Here is a 22,595-nt window from a genome sequence, read left to right as displayed (position 1 = left end):
TGTTGTCAGTGGTGGTGTATGGAACAGGTGACAGAAGGAGATCTGTTACCTGTTGCTGCCCCTCAGCCCCCTCTCTTTCTGGGACTTTGTCTCTCCACCACACCGAGTATGGGCACACATTGGGCAGCAGTCAGCCCTAGAATACAGATAGCAAAGTCTAACATTAAGCTCCCCCTTTCTCCAATGATTTTGTCACGAACACATCAGATCACTGCAAGAGTGCCATTTTTTGGAGTTATTCCCCCATTTCTTTAATATTCCTTAACCATTCTCTTATGAATTGTCTATCAGAATTCAAAAATTGTTAAATAACAAAAAGTGTAAAGGGTTTTTAATGACCCCAGAAATAGTATCGCAATGTATATTTCCACTTCTATCAATCCTATGTATATGATTATTTCATATCTATTTAAATTTACTATCACAGGACATTTTTCTTTGTTTGTAACAAGACAAACAAGTGCCACGTTCATACAAATTACTACTATATCATGTTGATTTTCTGCACAGTGGTGGTGAATTCTCAGTATCCCATAGGGCTGGATATATCATATGATATTTGTTACTCAATGTGGCTCTGTTGTTTCAGTGATTGAATTGATTTACATTTGACATTGCTAGTGACGAAGAAGCAACATGGAAGTAAACTATAGCAAGTGTAACACGTGAACAGTATTATATGGCTATTGCCATTTAGGTGAACTACTGAAATTCTGTAAATTGTACATCTATTTAGACTCATTAAGTGCCTTAAAAATGCATATAATACAAATGTGCAACTTTTGTGTAGCTTATGAATTCCATTCCATCATCTGTTGCATCATCTCTTTGATATATGAAAAATAAAACACCTAAATATAATAGAATATAGTAAATTCTATTATTTTCAAATTGTCTAAAAAATGCTTGAATCATTTTACACTATCAAGGCATTTTGTAGATCCATTTGTGACAGATATATGTGCCAGGTCGCTAATGCCCATGCATTTTAGGGATAAACATGACAATAAACTAGACTTTGGAATAGAGAAATTTAAAGGAGTTAAATCAGATTAGCATTAACTTGGCAGCCCTTACTAAACCTAACGCTAAAATCAAAAACAAAAAATAAAAATGATCATAACCCTAAAACCGAGTGTTTTAGGCTTCAGAGATGGCTTACTATGCTATGATGTTCAGGGGTCGCACCAGCAAGCGGATGGATTGGCCGGTGAATTTATCACACTCCTGTAAGCCCACACAGGTAGCTTGACACCTTGATATCAGCCCCAGTGGATAGAGAGCTGATCTGGCCTCACACTCCCTGCTGCTCTTACACTGCCACCCTGACACCAGAGAGTACGTGCCATGTTTCATCTCACACTGCCCGTTATTTGGGGCCACACAGGCTCAACTGTGTTGGCAGATCTCACTGTGCTAAAAAGGCCTGTGCTTTGTATTGAAGTGTTGCTACAATACAAGCCAAAAGTTTGGACACATCTACTCATTCTTTATTATTACTGATTTCTGCATGTTAGAATAATAGACGTATGAGAAATATGTTGTGACCAAAAAGAACTAGCTTAGTTCATTTGAGCTTCTTTAAAGTACTCTGCTTCAGATTCTGGGCATTCACTCAACCAACTTTGTGAGGTGCTTCTTAATATGCTTTGCATTTATTTTATTTGCATATCTGCTTTCACTAACCGATCAATAAAATAAAAGAATAAACATTAAATTAAATTAAATTATAAAATTAAATGATAGTTTTGTAAAGAAATTCATAAAAATGCAGTATGTTGGCTTATTTTCCTTTTACTATCTGGTCCAACTTATTCAGTTCCAATAAAATAAAATACAAATGATAGTTTTGTAAAGAAATTCATACAGTATGTTGGCTTATGTGCTTTCACTATTTGGTCCAACTTATCCATTTGAAAAAATAAAATAATTTCACGAATTTAAGCATAAGCCTCTCCAGTATCAAATAGTTTTGAAGGTAATGAGAAATATAAATTCAGTCAACTGTGTATTAACTTTAGACCGACAGCCTACAAACAGTAGATGCAGAACTAGTTTCTTCACCCAAACCAAATAAAAACTAGAAAAACGATCTGAGAACATGCCAGCAAATGTTGTCAAAACTCTTATGAGCAGCAATCACACTTAAGATCCTGCCACTTGCATTCCACAAAGCCCTTGTCTGTTCTCCTCATGCCAAATACAGCAGCAGATGAAGTCCATTCACTATTTATCAGCAGAGCCCTCTGCTGATCTCTATGAAGCTGAGTAAATGCTTTAATTAAACTGGAGCCTCGCATCAAAAGCTGCATTCAAGGATGTCAATCAGCAGCGGCAGGATGGAGTGAAACCAGATCATGGCCACTCTCCCCGGCCTTATCGCAGAGATGTAGGGACCAGGGCCTCCACAGCCATTGTTACAGTCTGCCAGTCCACAGGAACGTGTAACTAAAGTCACCCGGGCCCATTGTGCCACTAGTAAGCAATATGTTCCACTGTGTGATGGGTGAAGACATCAACACAGATTCTTTTCATTTGTGCGTCCTGATACTTGCAGCTGTCTGTGGCATGGAGCATTTGCATTACACTGGCTTTGAGCAAATACTATATGTAATACATAATGATTAATAAAAATGTTTTATTCACATCTTCATTCTGTTAAAAATGAATTGTTGTGTAAAACATAATGATTATGTAAAATATAATCCTTGCACATAAGCCTACATTTGTTTTCTCAAGCTGTCATTGCTTGCTAACTGATAGCATTATCTACAGATTAAGGTATATCCATATGTATTGTTCCTTATGGTCATTATCTAGCTATATAGCTACACATTTCAGTTAATACGGCCAACATCTAAACAGACAGAGGTGTAACTGATTGGTTTAAAGTAGTAGAAAGTCAGTATTAGCATACCACGCTATGAACAGGCATTAGCTTTATCAGCAGTGGTCTCTGCTGGCCTCTACTGGACAAAATAAAGTACTAACGTGTTTGCAGATAAATATCCTTAGACCAAAAGCTGTTTCATGTGCACCAACCATCAAGGAGTTGGGTTGTTTTGATTATTGGGGGGGTTATCTTCGCCCCTATGCTCCATTGAGAAAATGTATACATGGAACTACTAGGCAAACCACAGTTTTAAACTGAGTTGTAACATAATTGAGTCCTGTACATTTTACTTATTTAAAACTGAATATATTTTTATTTGGGGTGTTTTAAGACATTTTTAACCTGTCACAGGTCCAAGCTGTCCCCACTCACTCAAAACAGCCACCGTTGTACCAGTGCCGAAACCTGCTGATGCAGTGGCCCTCAGCAACATCCTGTCTCAGCCTTCTGATCTATATTCATCATAAACTTTGTTTTCAGACAGAGTAATTAGTACAGTAATCTAATTACACTGTAGAAGATGTAATTAGTAGTTAGTAATTAATTACTTTATTTAGAGTAACTAACTTGCCCAACACTGGTTCCAAGTGCATAACGGTGGGTGAGCAAGTGTCACTAGCCCCATAAACTCTGGTACAATTTTGGGCTGCCGCTTGCAGTTTTTCACACTAACATTTAAAAGCTCAGCATTCACATATACTGTGGACTAAATGCAAACAATGTGTCTCATTTGTCAGAAAATCCCCCAAATAATAAAAAAAAAATCATAAATAATTCATAAATAATATTGTATGTGTTTATACACTTATAATAAAATATTTTGTAATTTTTTTTGGTTGTTATCCTAACTCTGTAAACATGTCATTCTGGTTCTGTTCACTCGACCTAACTTTGAAAAGTCTTATTTGATTCCACTAGATAGCAGCAAGCAGTAGAAAAAAAGATTGTTTTTCTCTATCACATTCTTCACAATATACAGGTCTGAAATGTAGGTGGCACTCTAAAACATTTCAGCCCTCACAGATGTGCTCGTCCATAGACTTTCAGTCTAATTTTCAGTTCATGCACCTCCCTTGTTATTTCATCAAATATATCGGCCTCTGAGTGGACTAGGTGTCATTAGAAAGCTAAGATTCATAAGCAAGTTCACAGACAAGTAAAAAGTGGGCTTACAAAGAGGCTTACAGCAGCAATAATCGCCGCAAAAAAAAAGACGTTTGCATTTGATGACTTTCAGAAATCATCCACTTAAGTGTTATGTTCATATGAATATTACCTCTAGGGGGTGCTTATTCTGCGGCATGAATGTCCTCAGGCCTTATTTTGTTATATAATGTAACATAAATGTATTCTCTGAAAAGTTCAGATTCTAAACTTTCAGATGATGCCTTGTGATGAATTGTGTATAAGGGGCCGGCAGGTCCATCGATTTTAAGGATTGGAAACCTCTGACCCAATCATGAACCATTTACTCCTCTATCTAAGAAATGCTAGGAGTCTCTGCTATTGAACCAGCAGACTTAGAAAAAAAACTTTTCCCTTCAGCTTTCAGCCAGCAGAAGTCAGAACTCAAGTGCCAACACAGTACCCAAAAAGAAAAAAGAAAAACACACACACACACACACACACACACACACACACACACACACACACACACACACACACACACACACACACACACACACTGCATTATGCCAGTTGCACCGTTTAAATTTTTAATTGTACTTCTCCTGTTGTACATGACTCAGTGCACCGGTTTCTTAAACCTCTTTTTTGTTTCGTTTTTTACCTATATCAACCCTGCCTTTTGCCTATTTCACCATATATAACCTACTCACTACATTATTATTTGCAATGTAATTTTAATTTGCCATTATTTGGCACTGCACCTTCTGTATTTACACTTTTTGGTAATTTTCATTGACTGTTCTTGCCATCTGCACCTCTTAAAAATGTGCACTTTACCACAATTGATATAATATAGAAATATTATTATTTTCACTTCTGTATTTCATTTGCTCTGTACTTGTACACTGCACAATGACAATAAAGTGGAATCTAATTGGATCTAACATATAGAGGAAAAATACAAAATCGTTTTTTTCACACTGATTCAGCTGTTATTGCACAAATCAAAACTGCATTATTTTGCTTTCAGGTAACTGGGACTCATATAACAGTGATTACTGAAGAATATAGTTCAACAGAAAACAAAATAATGACATTGTGCAATGGAGGAAACATGTATAACACTATATTAAAGACTTATAACTTTTGTGTTAAAGATCACACAAAAACCTTCCTGCAATGTTCTGGAAACATTAGTTTATGGTTCTAAAAACTAAAATCTAAAAAGATAATTTCTAGAATATTAGGAATAGGTTCTTCAAAATAAACAAATAAATGAAATGAACAAACTGGACCCATACAATACACACACCAGCTTTCTGACGGACAGGCAGCAGCTAGTGAGATGGGAAATTCACCTCAACACATGTACGATCAGCACTGGTGCCCCCCAGGGATGTGTGCTCTCCCCACTACTCTTCTCCCTCTTCACAAATGACTGCACTGCCAAGGACCCCTCTGTCAAGCTCCTGAAGTTTCCAGATGACATTACTGTCATCAGCCTCATCCAAGATGCCGATGAGTCTGCATACAGAAAGGAGGTTGAACGGCTGGCTCACTGGTGCAGTTAAAACATCTTAGAGCTGAACATGCTCAAAACGGTGGAGATGATTATGGACATTAGGAGTAACACCCCAACACTGACCCCCTCTCACCATTCTGAACAGCACTGTGGCTGCAGTGGAGTCGTTCAGGTCATTCAGAGACACACATTGACTCCATCAGAGGTTGTACTTCCTTCGCCAGTTGAGGAAGTTCAAACTGCCACAGGTTCTGCTGATACAGTTCTACTCAGTCTGTCCTCTGCACTTCAGTAACTGTTTGGTGCAGCTACAAAATCAGACATCAGAAGACTACAAAGGACAGTTAGGACTGCTGAGAGGATTTTTGGTTGCCCCCTGCCCTCCCTTCAAGAATTGTGAGGTAAAGGGCTGGAAAAATCACGCTGGACCCCACTCACCCAGCCCTCTACCATTTTGAACTGTTGCCTACAGAGCACTGAGCACCAGAACCGTCAGACACAGGAACAGTTTTTACCCTCAGGCTATCCATCTCATTTTGAACAGTTAAAACTGCCCCATTGAGCAATAATTATGTGCAGTACATAGCTTAGTCTATTTATATTTATCTAACACATCCAACCGCTTCTGCCATACATTCCCTTGCACTATATGTATATAACAGATTTGTATATTGTACATATATTCACACATACATATATACTGTATATATCCATACTAATATAGTTACATTCAAAAAGTATTTTGATTACTGAAGAGATTACTTTGCATTTTATTGTCATTTGTTTCATTTAATATTTGGTCCTTTCAGATGGAAAACATTTATACATATAAATGATGCGATCCAAAGTGCATTTGAACAGCGGTGAAACACTTTCTTATAATGTGTTACATTCAAACGAGCAGACAGAGAAGTAAGTTTGAAGTAAGTTTGGAGCAGAAGAAATAGAAATAAACCTTGTGCAAATTGTCAGCTTTATGCTAAGCTAAAATGCTATTTCTAGCCATTTTATATCATGTATTCTGTAATCTGTAGTGGACTACATTTAAAAAGTAACCCTCCAAACCCTGTATAAGATATATGTTGTCTTATTGTGTATTTCTAAATGTGCTTATATTTTCTATTCACTTTTTTTTTCTATTTTCTCTGTCTTTGTATTGTTTATGCACCGGAAGCTTCTATCACTAAGACAAATTCCTTGTATGTGTAAGCATACTTGGAAAAACTCTGATTCTGATACAACTAACTTGGCCCTAAGCCCAGGGCCTCAAACTCCCATGGGCCCTCCGGTCAGACTGTTAAATGTTCTAGAGGAAAGTTCTATGTTTTGTGGATCTGATTGGCCTTGTGTTCTTCGGGGACCCACATCCAGATGTATCAGAGGTAATGCTGCATAAGATATTCAGCACATTTGGTCCAATCAACTCTATGTGGGTATTTATAGAGACCTTGTGCTGCCTGCAGCGTGCTTAATATTAAAGTTAAGCTCAATCAGTGTGGCACTTATAATGGAAGTGAATGGAGGCTTTAAAGGCAGAAATAGGAAGCTTGTAATTTTCTAAAAACACTTTATTCTTCTGATAATACTGGTGTTGTCCTATTTGAGCTTTAAAGTTGTTTACATCATACATTTACTGGGGATACATGGTAAAGTTGAAAAATTGGATATAACTTTACACAGAAAAGATTAGACTAAAATCCTGTGAACACACACATTGTTTATGTCTTGTAGCTATACTTTTGAAACAGTGAGTATTTTAACGTTTACGTATTGTCAGATAGGCCTACTGTAACTGTTACTTTAAGAAGTGATAAACATTTTTGTATTGAGTAAGTACCGTTACACAAAGTAGTCAGTGTTTTTGAAAGATTTTGAAATGTCTGTGCAGGACAAGGACAATTTGGGTTTAATTTGGCTTTAAACAATCTTTTGGTTATAGTTCATTTAGAAAGGCACCGTGAAAAGTGGATCAGTGTACTTCTCCTGGATGCAGTTGTGTGATGATATTGTAGTGTAATGATTTTGCCAGTAGATGACAGTGTTAAACTAGGTTTTGTCAGATTCAGCTGCATCCAAAAACATAGGCATCTGACTTGCCACCTACTCAGTTAACGGCTTAACAGACAGCGTCTTGAATGAATGGAACTCTCAAAGAAACTGATCTCCAAACAGTTTGAAAAGCAACTCAGTTTCATGCCACCTCCGTATACAGCCCAAGGCCTAATGACCTTGACACTAGGCATTTATCGTACTGTATTCAGTATGTTCCCATTTGGCAAATTTTAAATGTAGTCTCAGTACAGTTACACGTGTTCAAATGAAGATAAAGGTACATTTGTAATCAAAGTACACGTTGCTACATCTCAGGCTTTGGTAATCACAGCACGTGAAGCAGGAATGCTGATGAAATATCAGATAGACTATTGAAACACTACTGTGTAATACGTGGATTTATAATCCTGTGAATATGAAATTTGGCCTTTAATTAAAGGTACTGAAATATTTTATGATATTTCTCAGATTTTGGATTGCTTCTTAACAGTTAAGTGGAGGGGTAAGATCTAAAATCTTATTTTAATCTTATTCTGTGCAATATATAACCTGATTTTTTTTAAATCACACGTTTTAAGGCAACTTCTCCACAGTCTCCCAGTGCAACCAGCTTCACTGGATAACTTGCATATTGTGAGGTTGCTGCTCTAATGTTATTAACATTACAGTAGATTCCATCTATTCTGCCAGTTGCACTCTTCACTTGTTTGTGTAATGTATTGTATAATAAATCATTGTATTATTAGTGTATACCATATATTGAATTCTGTATGTATATATTGTATGCAATGATATGTCACGAAAAACTGATTGATATTGATACTGTATGAAATTTGTGATTTTTGTTGCTACCCACCAAGTCATATTCTTGTAAATGTAACTTGGCCTATAAACTTGAATTTGGAGTCTCATTTCACAGAAACTGCAATGTTGCACAATGTAAGCTGCTCGTTTGTGATTTCCAATGAAATTATTTACCCAATATCTGGATTAGGCTTCTGCATCCAGACCACAGTCTAGCCGAACAGGTCAAGGTTGTGCCTTTTGAAATACGATCATCAAATCAGATTTGCTTGCATATCAGAAAGTTGTTCTAAAGTGCAGCTATGGTTATCAACTGCATGGAGGGTGCCAATAAAAAGTGAGGAATCTGTCTGTCTGCCTGTTTTTCTAGCTATCTATGACCCATCTAGCAACAACTAGAACACTTGAGCAGCCACTTACTGTAGAATCACTCTAATAAACACTTAATGGAATATTCCAGGTTCAATACACATTTAGTTACACTCAATCAACAGCTTTTGTGGCATAATGTTGATTACAAAAAAAAAAAAAAAATGATTCTACTCATTCCTCTTTTCTTAAATTAAAAAAAAAAAAAAAAGCAAATATCGAGGTTATGCACTCTGAATCAGTGTTGGGTAAGCTACTTTAAAAAAAGTAATTAATTACTAACTACTAATGACATATTCTACAGTGTAATTAGATTACTGTATTAATTACTCTATCTGAAAATAATTGCATTACTTATTACTAATTACTTTCTAAAACCCTGATCAACCTCGACCAGATGAAAAATACAAAGACATGAAACTGTTCTTTTAATTCTTTCAAATAAACCATATAAAATTAAATTAAATATTCATGAACTGGCCAAAGAATTTAAAGGGGCAGCATTAAATTAGAAAACATTCTGCATTATTCATTTAGATTTTAAATTAACTTTTGTTTTATATAATAGAATTGTTCTATAGACTATACAGTATTTAAAACAATTACATCAGAAATAACTTTAATTAAATTAATGAAAAATTAAGAGTAATCCCTTACTTTACAGTAATGAATTACTTAGTAATGCACTGCTTGGAACCAATGGAAGTGAATGGGGCAGATTTTTGAAGGGTTTAAATGTAGAAATGTGAAGCTTATAATTTGATAAAAGCACTTACATTAATTCTTCAGTTAAAACTTATTATTATTCTTTGAGCCATTAAGTTGTTTAAATTGTAATTTTTATGGTCACATTAGGGCTTACAAACTTACGTTGTCATGGCAACAAAGTTGTATAATTAGAAATATGTTTAAACATAACATAAGCAATTTTATCACACTAAAATCATGTAAACACCACTGATCTTTATATATAGATCAGTGGTAAACACACATATTGTTAAACATCTTGTGGTTATACTTTTGAAACAGTGAACATTTAATGATAATAGACAAGCTCCATTCACTTCCATTGCAAGTGCCTCACTGGAACCGAAAAAAACAAAAGAGGGACAAGTCGAAATTTATATTTGTGGGGTTTTCAATATTATGCCACAAATGCATTCGATTGAGTCTAACTTGTGTTGAACCCAGAATATTCCTTTAAAACACCATAGCTACCACCCAGGGCCCCCTAGCAACCACATATTTCACCACATCTCACGATTAAAAACGTTTGACTTGACGAATTATATTTTTACACTCCATATTCCATACAATTTTCCCTCCATAAAATGTCCAAATCGTCATTGTTAAAATGCTGTTTTACTCTTTTTCAGTCCACACAGAAAACACTTGAGTAAAACGAACAATAAAATCATTGGGTACACCTTCGCATTTATTTGCATGCGTGACCCCGCCCCGAGCAAAAGCGCGCAATATGATTGGCCCTACTGATGCAGCGTGAGTCGTTGCATCGGTGATATGAAAGGTCGACGTCCAAACGTAACCCCAAACGCATCACACCACCGTGATGTTGCTGTCAAAGAGGCTGGAACTACAGAACCCTCACCAGTATGGCGCTATATAGTCTGTTCTTCACCACCGGAGGGAAGAAATGTTTCAATTAGGAGTGAATTCTTCCACTCGATCTTAAACGTCCGTATAAACGTATCAGAATTGCTAGCAGACTCTTTTCACACGGTGAGTACATAAGCTTATTACTGACACCGGCCGTTCATACCTAATGCGTACTTGCGCTTTAAAAAAATAGGCGCAGCACAACGAATAGAGCAAAACGCAGGTGTTTCGAGACGCGTTTTTAACCGTTCTTTTCAACTTGACTCGAAGGGTAAAAGAGATGTGCTCTAATGTAGGTGTTTTAAACGTAGTGTTACACATGATGTGTGCTGATGTTCCCAGACTCGTTGATCAGGTTCATCAGGCTGGATGAGGTGTGCATGGTAATATTTTCACATGTGTTAGCCTAACAGGTGAGTGCTAAATCAAAGATTATTGATCTGATGGGGTCATATGGAGATCAAGCTAGGTACTGCATAAAATCCAAGAGTGTTACCCTCACTAGAAGTATTGTGGCAGTACCATGGCACTTTTATATGTGCTATTTTACTGAATTATTACTATATTCATGAACCATGAATGGCATGATTCATGAATATAGTAATACATGGTACTCCGTGCTTTAGTGTTTAAAATGCTGTGGTATTTCCATGATACCATGTCCAAAAATCCTTAATTTTCCATGGTGCCATGTCCTATAAAACGTTAGAACCATGGCACCTGTGAAGAAAAAGTACCCACCAAAAATCTCAAAAGAAACCAGACAGAAAGCCGAAGACAGCTGATAACCCATTAATCGGAGGTTTGATATACAGTATGTGTATATATATATATATATATATATAAGTGAATTAATGAATGAATGAGAAGATAATTTCTTAATGTATACAAATATAAGATTTTTTTTATTTAGTACTGCTTTTCAGCATCTACATTACAGATGTTTCCAGAAAGAATCGTATGCATATAGTAGTGTTTTGTCATCTTGAGCATCAATAAATGTTTGCACCTTGTGTAATAGTTGTGTACAAGTCCCTCAATTTTCCTAAATGTCAAAAGCTTGATCTCAAAATATATAAATGTTTTTCAATTGCTTTAGTCTTTCTTTACTGTTGGCCCAGACACAGAGACTACAAGGCTGCAAATGGAATGAAATCCAATTTATAGTTTATTTTGCTACTCCAATCCCAATCAATAATTACCAGAAGAAAAAAAACTAGTACACAATATGTGAGGTTTTTTTTAATTATAAAGAAGCCCAAAAATATACATGGGACTCTTATTTTGAAATATCTGCGTTCCCAGTTGTGCGCTCACTGACATTGATTTGTTGAGAAAGTGAATCTGATTCATACTACTAACCTGAGCTCCTGAGATCAAACCCTTATTTTCACGTGATTCATGAAAAAGACCCGGTTCAAAAGAGTCATTTGGTCACGACTCTTGCGCTGGGTTTGTTGTTGCTGTTGCTGCGTGCGGTGCAGCGAGCTCGTCAGAATCAAAGCGGGTGAAAAGAGGCATGACACTGGTGCGTGCCATATAGACGTATTCAATAATTCAAAAGATGATATCTGACAAAACCGCATATGCACGCACACAACTCAACTTTATTTTTTTATTGTCACAATTATTTTTGGTCGCATTTGCAACTAGGCATGTCACGATGTGAATTTTTGATGGTACGATTATTGTCTGATTAAAAAAAATCACGATTTCATGATTTTTAAGATTATCTGCAAATGTACCTATTGTACATTTGCAGATAATCGTAAAACCTCCACACACATATCACAACTTAAGTTTAATTGCAGCATTCGTTAGGACATGCAGTTAACGGTGTATATGTGTGGCCAGCACACTGGTTAAGCCCTGCAGAGTAGTGTCTTCACAGAACAGCACTCTCACTTTCCCTGCCGCTGTCAGTCTGAATGATTTTTATTCTGCCCATAATAATGTTGGCGACGTGCCAGAAGGTTGCGATGTGTCAACATGTTTCAGACCTCATTGTGGCTGCACAATGCTGATAATATTTAAACAAATCAACTGGGCTGGGCAGCTGCCCCCTGAGGTTGGGTGGCGTGCCGACAGTTAAAGAAGAGCCCCTGTGTCCATCGGCCTGTTACGTGGACGTGTGGCGCAGTCTTCCGTTGGTCTCCAGCTGGGTATTGAACACAGTTATGCATGTCTGTGTGCTTCATATCATTAGGTGGTCTTCAATGGCTTTCTGTCTTCCACGTACAAAACATGTTGTTTATGCTGCAGGAGGTACACTCTTCTCTCGACAAAGGTGCGATAGAAAATGTTGCATGTTATCCAGTGTGCAACATCCAGAAAGTCTTCGACATCAGATACTTTCTGGTCTCCCAAATAAGTTGTAGGGCAACAGCCCATAGTGTACTTGCGACACTTGGACCGGAAACGCAGAATCTTTATTCAAGATTGTTACTCGCAGACAATTTTGATCTCATATCTGTCCATGTGTACTACGTTGTTTGTGTTTGTGTACCTGAAAGACGTGTGCTTTCATGCACTAATAGCCCCTCACCACAGGACTTTCTTGAGAGTCACCTTCGAGGGTGCGACGTTTCAATACAAAGGTCCTTCCCTTAGGCCTTTCCCTGGCTGCCAGTTCCTTTACCAAATGTGTCGATGTGGCACTAGCTCTGCTGTGGCTGAGCGGCATCCACTTCTTAAACTATGTTGAAGAATGGCTGCTGTTAGCGCAATCAGTGGTCTGTTGCTAATGCATTTGGAGCATTTGGGCTTCAAAATGTATCTTGAGTTTGATTATTTGTTTTTCCTCCCCTATTTTAAATGCCCAATTCTCAATGCCTTCATAAGTCATCATGGTGGCGTAGTGACTCACCTCAATCTGGGGGGCGGAGTATGGATCTCCGTTGCCTCTGCATCTGAGACCGCCAATATGCGCGTCTTATCACGTGGCTTGTTGAGCATGTATTCTCCGCGGTATCTATGCACAACTCGCCATACACCCCACCGAGAGCGAGAACCACATTATATCGACCACTTATGCTTATGCTGGAGTCATTCAGGATTTGAACTCGCGACTCCAGGGGTGGTGAGAGATTTCTTTCTTGACAGTGAAACTCTACCTCGGTGACCATGCTTGTTTGACTGACGCCCCAGTTCATTCTATTTCCAAATTCTTGACTAAGTTCAAGGTGGGAGTAGCTCTGCTGCTGCGGGTGTTGTGGTTGATGGCCTGTGTTGCCACCTGTGTTGATTCTCTAGTGCTGGGTCAACTCAGGGGTGAATTGTCATTGTGATGAGCAGCTGTATGGCCATGCTCGCAATTTAGAGGTCACCTTTTTTTAATCAGATGGGTGTTGTGATGGGCCAAGTTGTCATTATGGATGCAACCAGCTTTGGCTGGAGTGCCCTTTGTGACGGTTGTCTGTTGTGCCAAGCAACATGGCATATACATCGCCTAGAGCTGCATGCAGTAATCTTGGCTTTGAAAGAATTTTGGAAAGTCTTTCACGTTCTGGTCCGTACGGACAGTACAGTGGGTGTAGCATACAGAAATCACCATGGGGGAGTTGGCTCTGTTGCATCATCTGCTCCTGAGTGAAAGCATCTCCTGTCAGTATGTGCAATGCACATCCCCAGTCACCTGAACTGCGGAGCAGACTTGCTCTTGTGTCAGTGGGTCAGACTGGCGGAATGGAGACTTCATCCTCAGATAGTTCAGAGGATTTGGGAGGTTTTTAGGAAACTGAGGTGTACGACTCATTTTCACTTTTGGTTCTTCATGACACAAGCTCCACTGGGTGTTGACGCTCTAGCCCACAAATGGCCAGAAAATGCAAGTATGAGTTCCCTCCGGTCTGCTTGCTACACCAAGTGTTGTGAAAGGTTTGGGAAGACAGGGAAACCATGCTGTTGGTTTCCAGAGCTGGTAGAGCTGGAAAATTCTCTTGAGGGAGAGATCTGTTCTCGCAAGCTCAAGGCATGATCTGGCATCGCCAGCCAGAGCTATTGAGACTCCATGTCTGGTTCTTGAATGGGGCTCGTCAAAAAGGGGTTGTTGCAGTCAGTGCTCAACACCATGTTTCAAACCAGAGTTTCCTCTGGCTTTGAAATGGCACCTTTTCGTTGGCTGGTGTTCTTCCCACGTTGCCCTGTGCTGGTAGTGCTCTGCTTTTTACAGAAGCGCTTGGATGCAGGACTCTCTCCATCCATGCTCAAAGTCTGTGTTGCTGCCATAGCGGCAGGACATGACCATTTGGGTCGTTTGTCATTAAACAAACACTCTTTGGTCAGCAATTTCTTAAGGGCTGATGCTCTCTTGCCCTGCTACTGTCCCAGTCAGGGAATAAGTGCTGGTTTTGGAAGCACTAATGTGTCCCTGTTTCAGACGTTAGATGTGGTATGCCTGCAAACACTCATGTTGAAGACTGTGCTGCTGTGCTCATTGACTTTAGTAAAATGTGATGAGGGCCCTACAGGCCCTTTCAGTCAAAGACTCTTGTTTAGAATTTGGACTTTGCTTGTCAAAGGCAGTCATAAAGCCAAGAGAAAGTTATTTGCCCAAGGTTTTGGCCACTACCTTCATGGCTTCATGTCAAGTGTTCTCCTCCTCCTTTATCCTTCCTTTTTATGTCATATTCTCTCAGAAGATCGTTGAAAAATATCTGAATAATTATAATTATTCAAGAAATGTTTTCTAGGGGGTCCAGGGTAGCGCGGCGATAAAAGACACCGACTACAACCCCTGGAGTTGCGAGTTCGAATCCAGGGCGTGCTGAGTGACTCCAGTCAGGTCTACTAAGCAACCAAATTGGCCCGGTTGCTAAGGAGGGTAGAGTCACATGGGGTAACTTCCTTGTGGTCACTATAATATGGTTCACTCTGTGGGGCACGTGGTGATTTGTGCGTGGATGCCGCGGAGAATAGCGTGGGCCTCCACACACGCTATGTCTCCTCGGTAACATGCTCAACAAGCCACGTGATATGATGTGTGGATTGACAGTCTCAGACGCGGAGGCAACTGAGATTCATCCTCCACCACCCGGATTGAGGCGAGCCACCACTAGGACTTGGAGCGCATTGGTAATTGGGAATTCCAAATTGGGGAGAAAAAGGGGAGGAAAAAAAAAGTTTTTTTTTAAACTGGGTACGAATTTATTTAGAAGATTTATACATTGGAAATAAGACTTGAACATGAATTGATGGTTCACCTCTCTCCTGCTGTAGTGCTTGCAGCCTGTAAGTGTCGCGTACCCATGGCAGAGCAGGACTTGGTGGAGAAGAAACTGCCAGCTGTGGCTGCACTGCACTCTCACTTCATCGTCGGCTCTGTGTCGGAGGATAACTCGGAGGATGAGACCGCCGGAAAGGTAGACCTGCAGATGGAAGACAATCAGCGTTCCCTTTCTCCCTCCTCTGTCAGCTCAGACAGCACTTATGAGATGGGCTTTGAAAGTCTGGATGGCCCCTTGCACAACATGAGGTCAGAGATGCTTTGTGCTCTACTTTTCACTTATTGTGACATCTTTGTCTGCTTTTGTCTTATTATATATTGAAATCTCCAAGTTTGTTTTGATGCTTTCTGTCTGTGGTGCTTAAGAATATGGGCACTACCTTTGTAAAAGTGGTTAGGCTAGTGTTGGAGCCTATTTTTCCCAAAAATGAAAAATGGTAATCTTTTACTCATTCTCATGTCATTCCAAACTTGTATGACTTACTGTCTTCTGTAGAACACAAAAAGACAAAATTTGAAGAATGTACTGGTCGCTCTTTTCCAAGTTCTAGGCCGAGAGCAAGAGCAAAGAAACTTCTGTCATTAATGTGCCAAGGAGAGCTCTTTCCGGATTTCAGTAAATAATGATTTAAACTTTTCACCCAAAGCTATTTTATGAGTTCATAAGACAAGTTTTAAGGGCTACATTAATTATACTTTTATGGTGTGTGGTTTTTTTTTAAATCCTTTTTGAAACTTAAAAGCTCCAGTCCCCATTCATTGTAATGGAAGTGAACGCACAGTACATACTTAAAAATGTCTCTCTTTCTTCCATGGAAGCAAGAAAGTCATTCTAGTTTATAACAACATGAGGGTAAATGATGACAGAATATCATTTTTTTGGGTGAACTGTTCCCTTATGTGATTCAGTTTCTTAGCCCATGTGTGAATGAGGGAAATATGGAGCAGAGTTGTGTGAAGTGGCCTGAGAATTCTGAGTTGATCAGGGTTCATCTGGGCTAATCAATACGCTGTGTGAAAATGCGCACAGAGCGCGTCTGTGTCTTTGCTTTAAAATCTGATTTTACACTGACGGCTTTTGGCACCAGGGTCTCACATGGACTTGTCTGGAACTTGTGGTGTGTTGAGATTGTGTTTCTACATGGAAGTAGCTGATGGAGTCTAATTTAACCCTCTTGGGTCTGAGGGTGTTTTGGGCCTTGGAGAAGTTTTGACATGCCTTGACGACATTTGTGCTTTTTTCAGTTGCTTAAAAACACATTAATGGCTAAAGTCTGATATCACTGTATTCAGCACAAACTGGGCTACAATAATATGTGAGCAACATGTGTGAACAGGTTTGTATTTTTGAGAAACTAACCTTTTATTCATGGTTTTTGAAAAAACCATGTCATTGAAATAAGGCCATATAACGCATACTAAACATTTGTCCACAAGCCTTTTGAGAATGGGATCTTGTAGCCTGGAGTTTTTGCTACAAAATGTGAAAACCATCCTGGTCACTCATTCATACAAAACAATATACTAATTTTACTTTAGTAAGACAATTTTAGTGTTAGAAAGGTCATAAGCGAGGAGACATGAACTATCATGAATATGATTTGTAATTCACACCTGAGGAGAAAAAAACCCCTCCTCCTCCTTTACATATAGACTTTACTTAATTTTAGACCTACACTACCATATAAAGTTTTAGAAGTCTCTTCTGCTCACCAAGAATGCATTTATTTGATCCAAAATACAGTAAAAACATTGTCTGAACTCATTTTACAATTTAAAAGAACAGTTTTCTATTTGAATATATTGTAAAATGCAATTTGTGATCAAAGCTGAATTTTCAGCATTATTACTGCAGTCTTCAGTGTCACATGATCCTTCAGAAATCATTATAAGATGCTGATTTTCTAATATGGGCATATTTAAAGTGCATTTTACTAATTTACAACTGAACAGATATTTGCAAGCACAAGAATTGATGATAATGAGGCATCATAAACACTAGAGAAAATATATTCTAAACATTTCATATAATATTACATATCATACTTATATCACATACAACTTAGATACTTGCTTTAGCCGAAACAGCATTTACATAACTAAAACTTGCTTATTAGGACATATTTCAAATGTTAATACTCTGAATCCTGGCTGGTAAGTCTGGAAACAGTCCCACTAGTAAAATATGTACATGTTCATATAAAATAGCATGTCAACTAATGGAAACTAAATTACTTACTCGTCCGAAATTGTATCTTTCTTCAAAATACAAACGTTCATCGGAGTCCCGCTCCTCTTCTGAGGAAAATGTTAACTCTTCCTTACTATCCAGGAGTTTCGTCGCCTGTGTATCGTAACAAACACGCAGTAAAATGAATGAATTTTGTTTACATCAAACCTCATTGTCGGGGGTGTTTACCATTTGCCTTGATCGCTTCAGCACATTAGCGTATGAATAGCGCGCTCTGCTGGTGGGTGTGATTACATTACCTATAATTAGATGAACCAGTAAAAACTGTACATCGCTTTGTTTCATACAGATTACATTGCAGGAGAACATTTGGTTTAAATTTGAATTGTTTTATTTAAAAGTAGAAATTGTAAGCTTTCTTTTAGACCCGTTTCATGTTTGTGTGGTAAGTATTTGCGGAGTTTCAGTTCATTTTTGTGACGTGTTTCAGAAATATGCTCGCGAACACAGAGACTGCTTACAGCTCACCCTTTTTATTTTCTTTATTTTACAAAAGCATAAGGTTTTGTTGTTATTGTGAGTACACAAATAAAAGTAGACCCTTTATTGTCTCTAATGATGTCTTACACTTATCTGTATGCCCCAAAATGATGGAGAATTTTATGTTGTTTCCGCTGTAATGAAGGAAAAAAAAACAGCAGGACGCGCAGGCGCGTCCGTCGACCCCAGAGGGTTAATCGAATCAATATCTACCAGAACCCACATAGGGGTGAAACCCCAAAACAACATTTCTGTTAACATTTGCTTACCCTCATGTTGTACAAGCTGCCTTTCTTTTTTTTTTCTGTGGGAACACAAGAGGCAAAATTTGCAAGTGAGAAGTTTCTGTCATGAATTCGTCTTTTAAAACCATTGTTGTAGATGGCGGATAGTGATTCCGGATTCAAGCTTTTAAAAGGCTATGCGGCTCATGCATAATATTCCAAGCCTTTTGAATACATCCGATAGGTTTTTGTCAGAAGCAACCCGAAAGTAATATTTCACCTATGTTATACATATAAATATGTCACCCATATTTCAATTATGCAAATGCTTAGGATACTTTCAGTATGTTTACGTTACATGCACTTTAAGTGTTTCAGTCTGACTAAAACAATAATTAGTCAATTTAAAATGTCATGTAAACACTTTAGTCCTACTCAAATCGCACCTGTCTGATTTTGCGAATTCTTAATGAGATGTAGATAAAGCAGTTGTAGCTCTGCTTCATGCAGCATGTATATGCATTAACTGGACCACAGCTGGAATCTGAACATACTCTGAAAGACAGAGGTGACACACAACATGTATTTAATTTAACACTTCCTCAGTTGACGTACTTCAAATATTTGATAATGCATTTTATCATATAAATACTTTGACAGATGAAGAGTTTTGCTCTACTACACAAAAACCCATTGTAACTCTTACAACTGCATATGTTAATGTTCTGAGGGTTGCAATTTATTATTGTGTTGCCAAAGCGAGACAAAATCTTGTCATATTGATGTACAATCCCAATTCTAAAAAAGTTGGGACAGTATGGAAAATGCTAAAAAAAAGAAGAAAAAAAGTGATTTGTAAATTCACCCTATGCTATACTGAAAGCCCTACAACAGCAAAATTATTTAGGTTTTACCTTGCATTAGGGGGTCAGACTGGGGGAATGGAGACATTATCCTCAGACAGTTCAAAGGATTTGGGAGGTATTTATTGAAGCTTAATACATTTCAACTGTTCTACTTTCCATATCAGCTGAGACAGAGCCCAAGTTGAACTGCTTTTGGACAGTGTTGATGTATAGCTTCTGCTTTGCTTAGGAAGGACTTTACTTGCATCTGTGGATGCAGCGGCGAATGGTGTTGACTGACAGGTTTACTGAAGTTTTCCTGAGCCCATGTTATGAAAGCCATGCCTTAGGGATTAGAGATCACGCTAATTCAGAAGTGTTTTTCATCTTGCCCTTTGCACACAATGACTTGACCGGATTCCTTGAATCTTTTAACTAGAGATGCACCGATTGCAATTTTCTTGGCCGATTCCGATTTTTGGCAAGTGTGACCTGCCGATACCGATTTTTTTTTTTTTTTTTTTTTCTTTCTTTCTTTCTAAGAACTATTATTGACCGCATATACAAACAAAATCTACCTTTCTTCAATGCAACATTTTATTTTCATAATAAAATAAATGATTAAACATTACAATTTCCCCCAAACTGCACTAAGTTTCAGGATCTTCTCTCACAACTCTCAAAATAAGTGCTCTGTGACTGGAAAGAGGAAGAAATAACAATTAACTGCGAATGAGTTGCTTTATATAACAACTTGCGTTAGATGTCCAAATATCAGTTGTAAAACTGATTGCTGCTTCGGGAATGGCTTGTAACCATTCCTGTCAACACTGCCGGTTTTCCCGGGAGTCTCCCGTTTTGTTATTTCTCCCAAAAAAACTCCCGTAATTTGTATGGCCCAAACCAAGTGTGCCGCACAAGCCCTCAAAAGTGAAGCCAAAACGTCTTGATCGCCCCCCGGTGACTGGTCCTAGTATAGGTCATAAACCCCGCCTCCCCATGTTATTCAACGGGACTTGAGACCAACTAAACAATTAAATGGTACTTCACATATCTTTTTTCCAAAGATAGTTTCTGTCATTTACTGTAGTTTCTATCACGTTGATGTAATTTCAAGCGTTTGTTTTCAAAATAAGTCAAAATTCACACCGTCAAAATTCAAAAGTGCAGGGGCATGTGCTTGCGATTGATTCAGCGAGAGTGAGGGCGGGGCATTGATTTTGCGGCTTTACTTCCTGCTCACTACTGCGCAGGTCTGGTCCCGAAATCGCAACTGCGCAGACTCAAGTCCCAAGATGTCAGGGCCATATCGGGACACTGGCGGCTTCAGTTCTCACCAATGGAAAAGAGCGAAGGGGCGTCGTCCATCGTTTTTTACAGTCTATGGCCCAAACCACCTTATATGTATAATCACATCAATATATTATTCCAAGGTGGTCCAGTTGCCAGATCTTGAATGAAACACATCCTACTCACACAATCAACACATCATACAAATTACAAATCATTTGTGACCTCAACCTGGCAACCTACAACCCATTTGCGCTGTTGATATCTGCGCAGGCAGTAGACGCGGGATGTTAAATCAAGCATCACTGGTAGATGGGAGGAGAAGAATCAGCTGGTGCTCCGGTGAAAAAAACCCAAATATACATGTACATTTAACAACAGCTGGATGGAAGAATTTAATTTCATATCCCGAAGCCATATCGACAATGCCCACGCCTTTTGCAATGTGTGTAGCACTGATTTTAATATCGGACACGGTGGGAAAAATTACGTTACTCAGCACATTAAATCACAATGGCAAAATTTGTATTGCATTTAGCCTGCCTCTGCCATCCAGCACCCCACTTCCCCTCTCCCGGATTTGTGTACCCAAATGTTGACAGATAACAGGCAAACAACTCTGGCAACACGACGTCGGAAAATCAAGGAAATTTATCAGATTTCTGATCCCTCTGTCCTCAACTATGGAGAACAGCTGGTCATCCAGGGCCATGAATTCCATAATTTTCCTCGTAATTGCTTTGGTATTTTCGCTGCTCATTCCAAGGGATGATAGGAGAGGCTGCTGACTTGTGGCTGGATCTGAGCTCTGGCTAGCTTTAGCCGCTTTCCCTTTTTAGCTTCTTTTTCAAAATGGGCATTTTCAGCTGGGTGATGGTGTAAACAATTAGTATATTGTTTAAATGTCTAATTAGGTTTGTTGTTCCGAAAGTTATTGTGGTGGTTCCCCCACGGTTTACTTTGGCCTAACAATTATTACACATTTCGAACTTTATGTATTCTTCACAGTGATGATCTTTCACGCAAATGACATGTTTACGTGCTGCTGTGACGTTATTGCCTGCGCTGCTGGCAACAAAACGGACCGGCTTGGAATCGGAAAGACGTGTGGCTGACCGGCCTGTCACCTTTCCGGCCGAGCATGCGGAAAATCGGCTAATTCCGGTCCCTGGCCGGTCGATCGGTGCATCTCTACTTTTAACTATATTGTACACTGTATGGGGTGAAATGCCCAAAAGCTTTCCAGTTTGTCTTAAAGGATCATTTTGTTTTAAAGCCCTGGATTATTTGCTGATACATCTCGACCCATCCTTGCTCTTGAAGGACTAGGTGTTTTTTGGAGGCTCATTTTATAGGCTACTTTACCTCTTCAGCATCACCTTATTTCATCTCATCAGATTGTTATTTGTCCTAAATTGTAAAAATAAAAAAAAAATAAGTTTGTGTGTTGCAGGCATCAATTTGAGAAAGAAAAAAAAAATGATCTCTTCAAAAAGCAATTCCATTGAGTATAGGTAAAACATGAAGTACCATGTCTTTATACTGTTTTTGTTGGAATACAAGTCAAATTACATGTACAAATCACTCCTTTTTGTTTTTATTGTCCTAATGCATACTGTCCCAACGTTTTTGCTACTAAAAATTATATTTGTTTCACTTTATGTCAGGATGAGCAAAACTCTCCATTGTCAGGTTAGAGAACACATGGCAGACCCTTTATGGTCACCAGACCACATGCAGGCAAGACCATTTGCATAGTACTGGCAAATCTGCTGTTTGTATACATCCTCATGAAAACTGACATGATTTATATAATACAATAATAAAAGTCACACTGCTCAGAGTACTTTTGTACATTCTGATTTTATTTACTATTCCATGCTTCAGTTTCTGGCT

General features: G+C 38.6%; 1 protein-coding gene across 7 annotated transcripts in view; it reads left to right on the top strand.

Annotated features, from left to right (window-relative positions):
• The first annotated feature begins 10,354 nt into the window (after positions 1-10,354).
• acaca (acetyl-CoA carboxylase alpha) overlaps positions 10,355-22,595 on the top strand; it is an 88,373-nt gene continuing 76,132 nt past the window's right edge. For all 7 annotated transcript variants that reach the window (XM_052097608.1, XM_052097625.1, XM_052097618.1 and 4 more), the window contains exons 1-2: positions 10,355-10,508; positions 15,603-15,858. In XM_052097608.1, coding sequence (XP_051953568.1) covers positions 15,632-15,858 — 227 coding nt within the window. In that variant the 5' untranslated portion in view covers positions 10,355-10,508; positions 15,603-15,631. The remainder of the gene's footprint in view (positions 10,509-15,602; positions 15,859-22,595) is intronic.

Source organism: Xyrauchen texanus, chromosome 3 (assembly GCF_025860055.1).
Source record: "Xyrauchen texanus isolate HMW12.3.18 chromosome 3, RBS_HiC_50CHRs, whole genome shotgun sequence".
NCBI classification, from domain to species: domain Eukaryota; kingdom Metazoa; phylum Chordata; class Actinopteri; order Cypriniformes; family Catostomidae; genus Xyrauchen; species Xyrauchen texanus.
The sequence above is the reverse complement of the archived record's forward strand: the minus strand, read 5'-3'. Positions and strand labels throughout refer to the sequence as shown.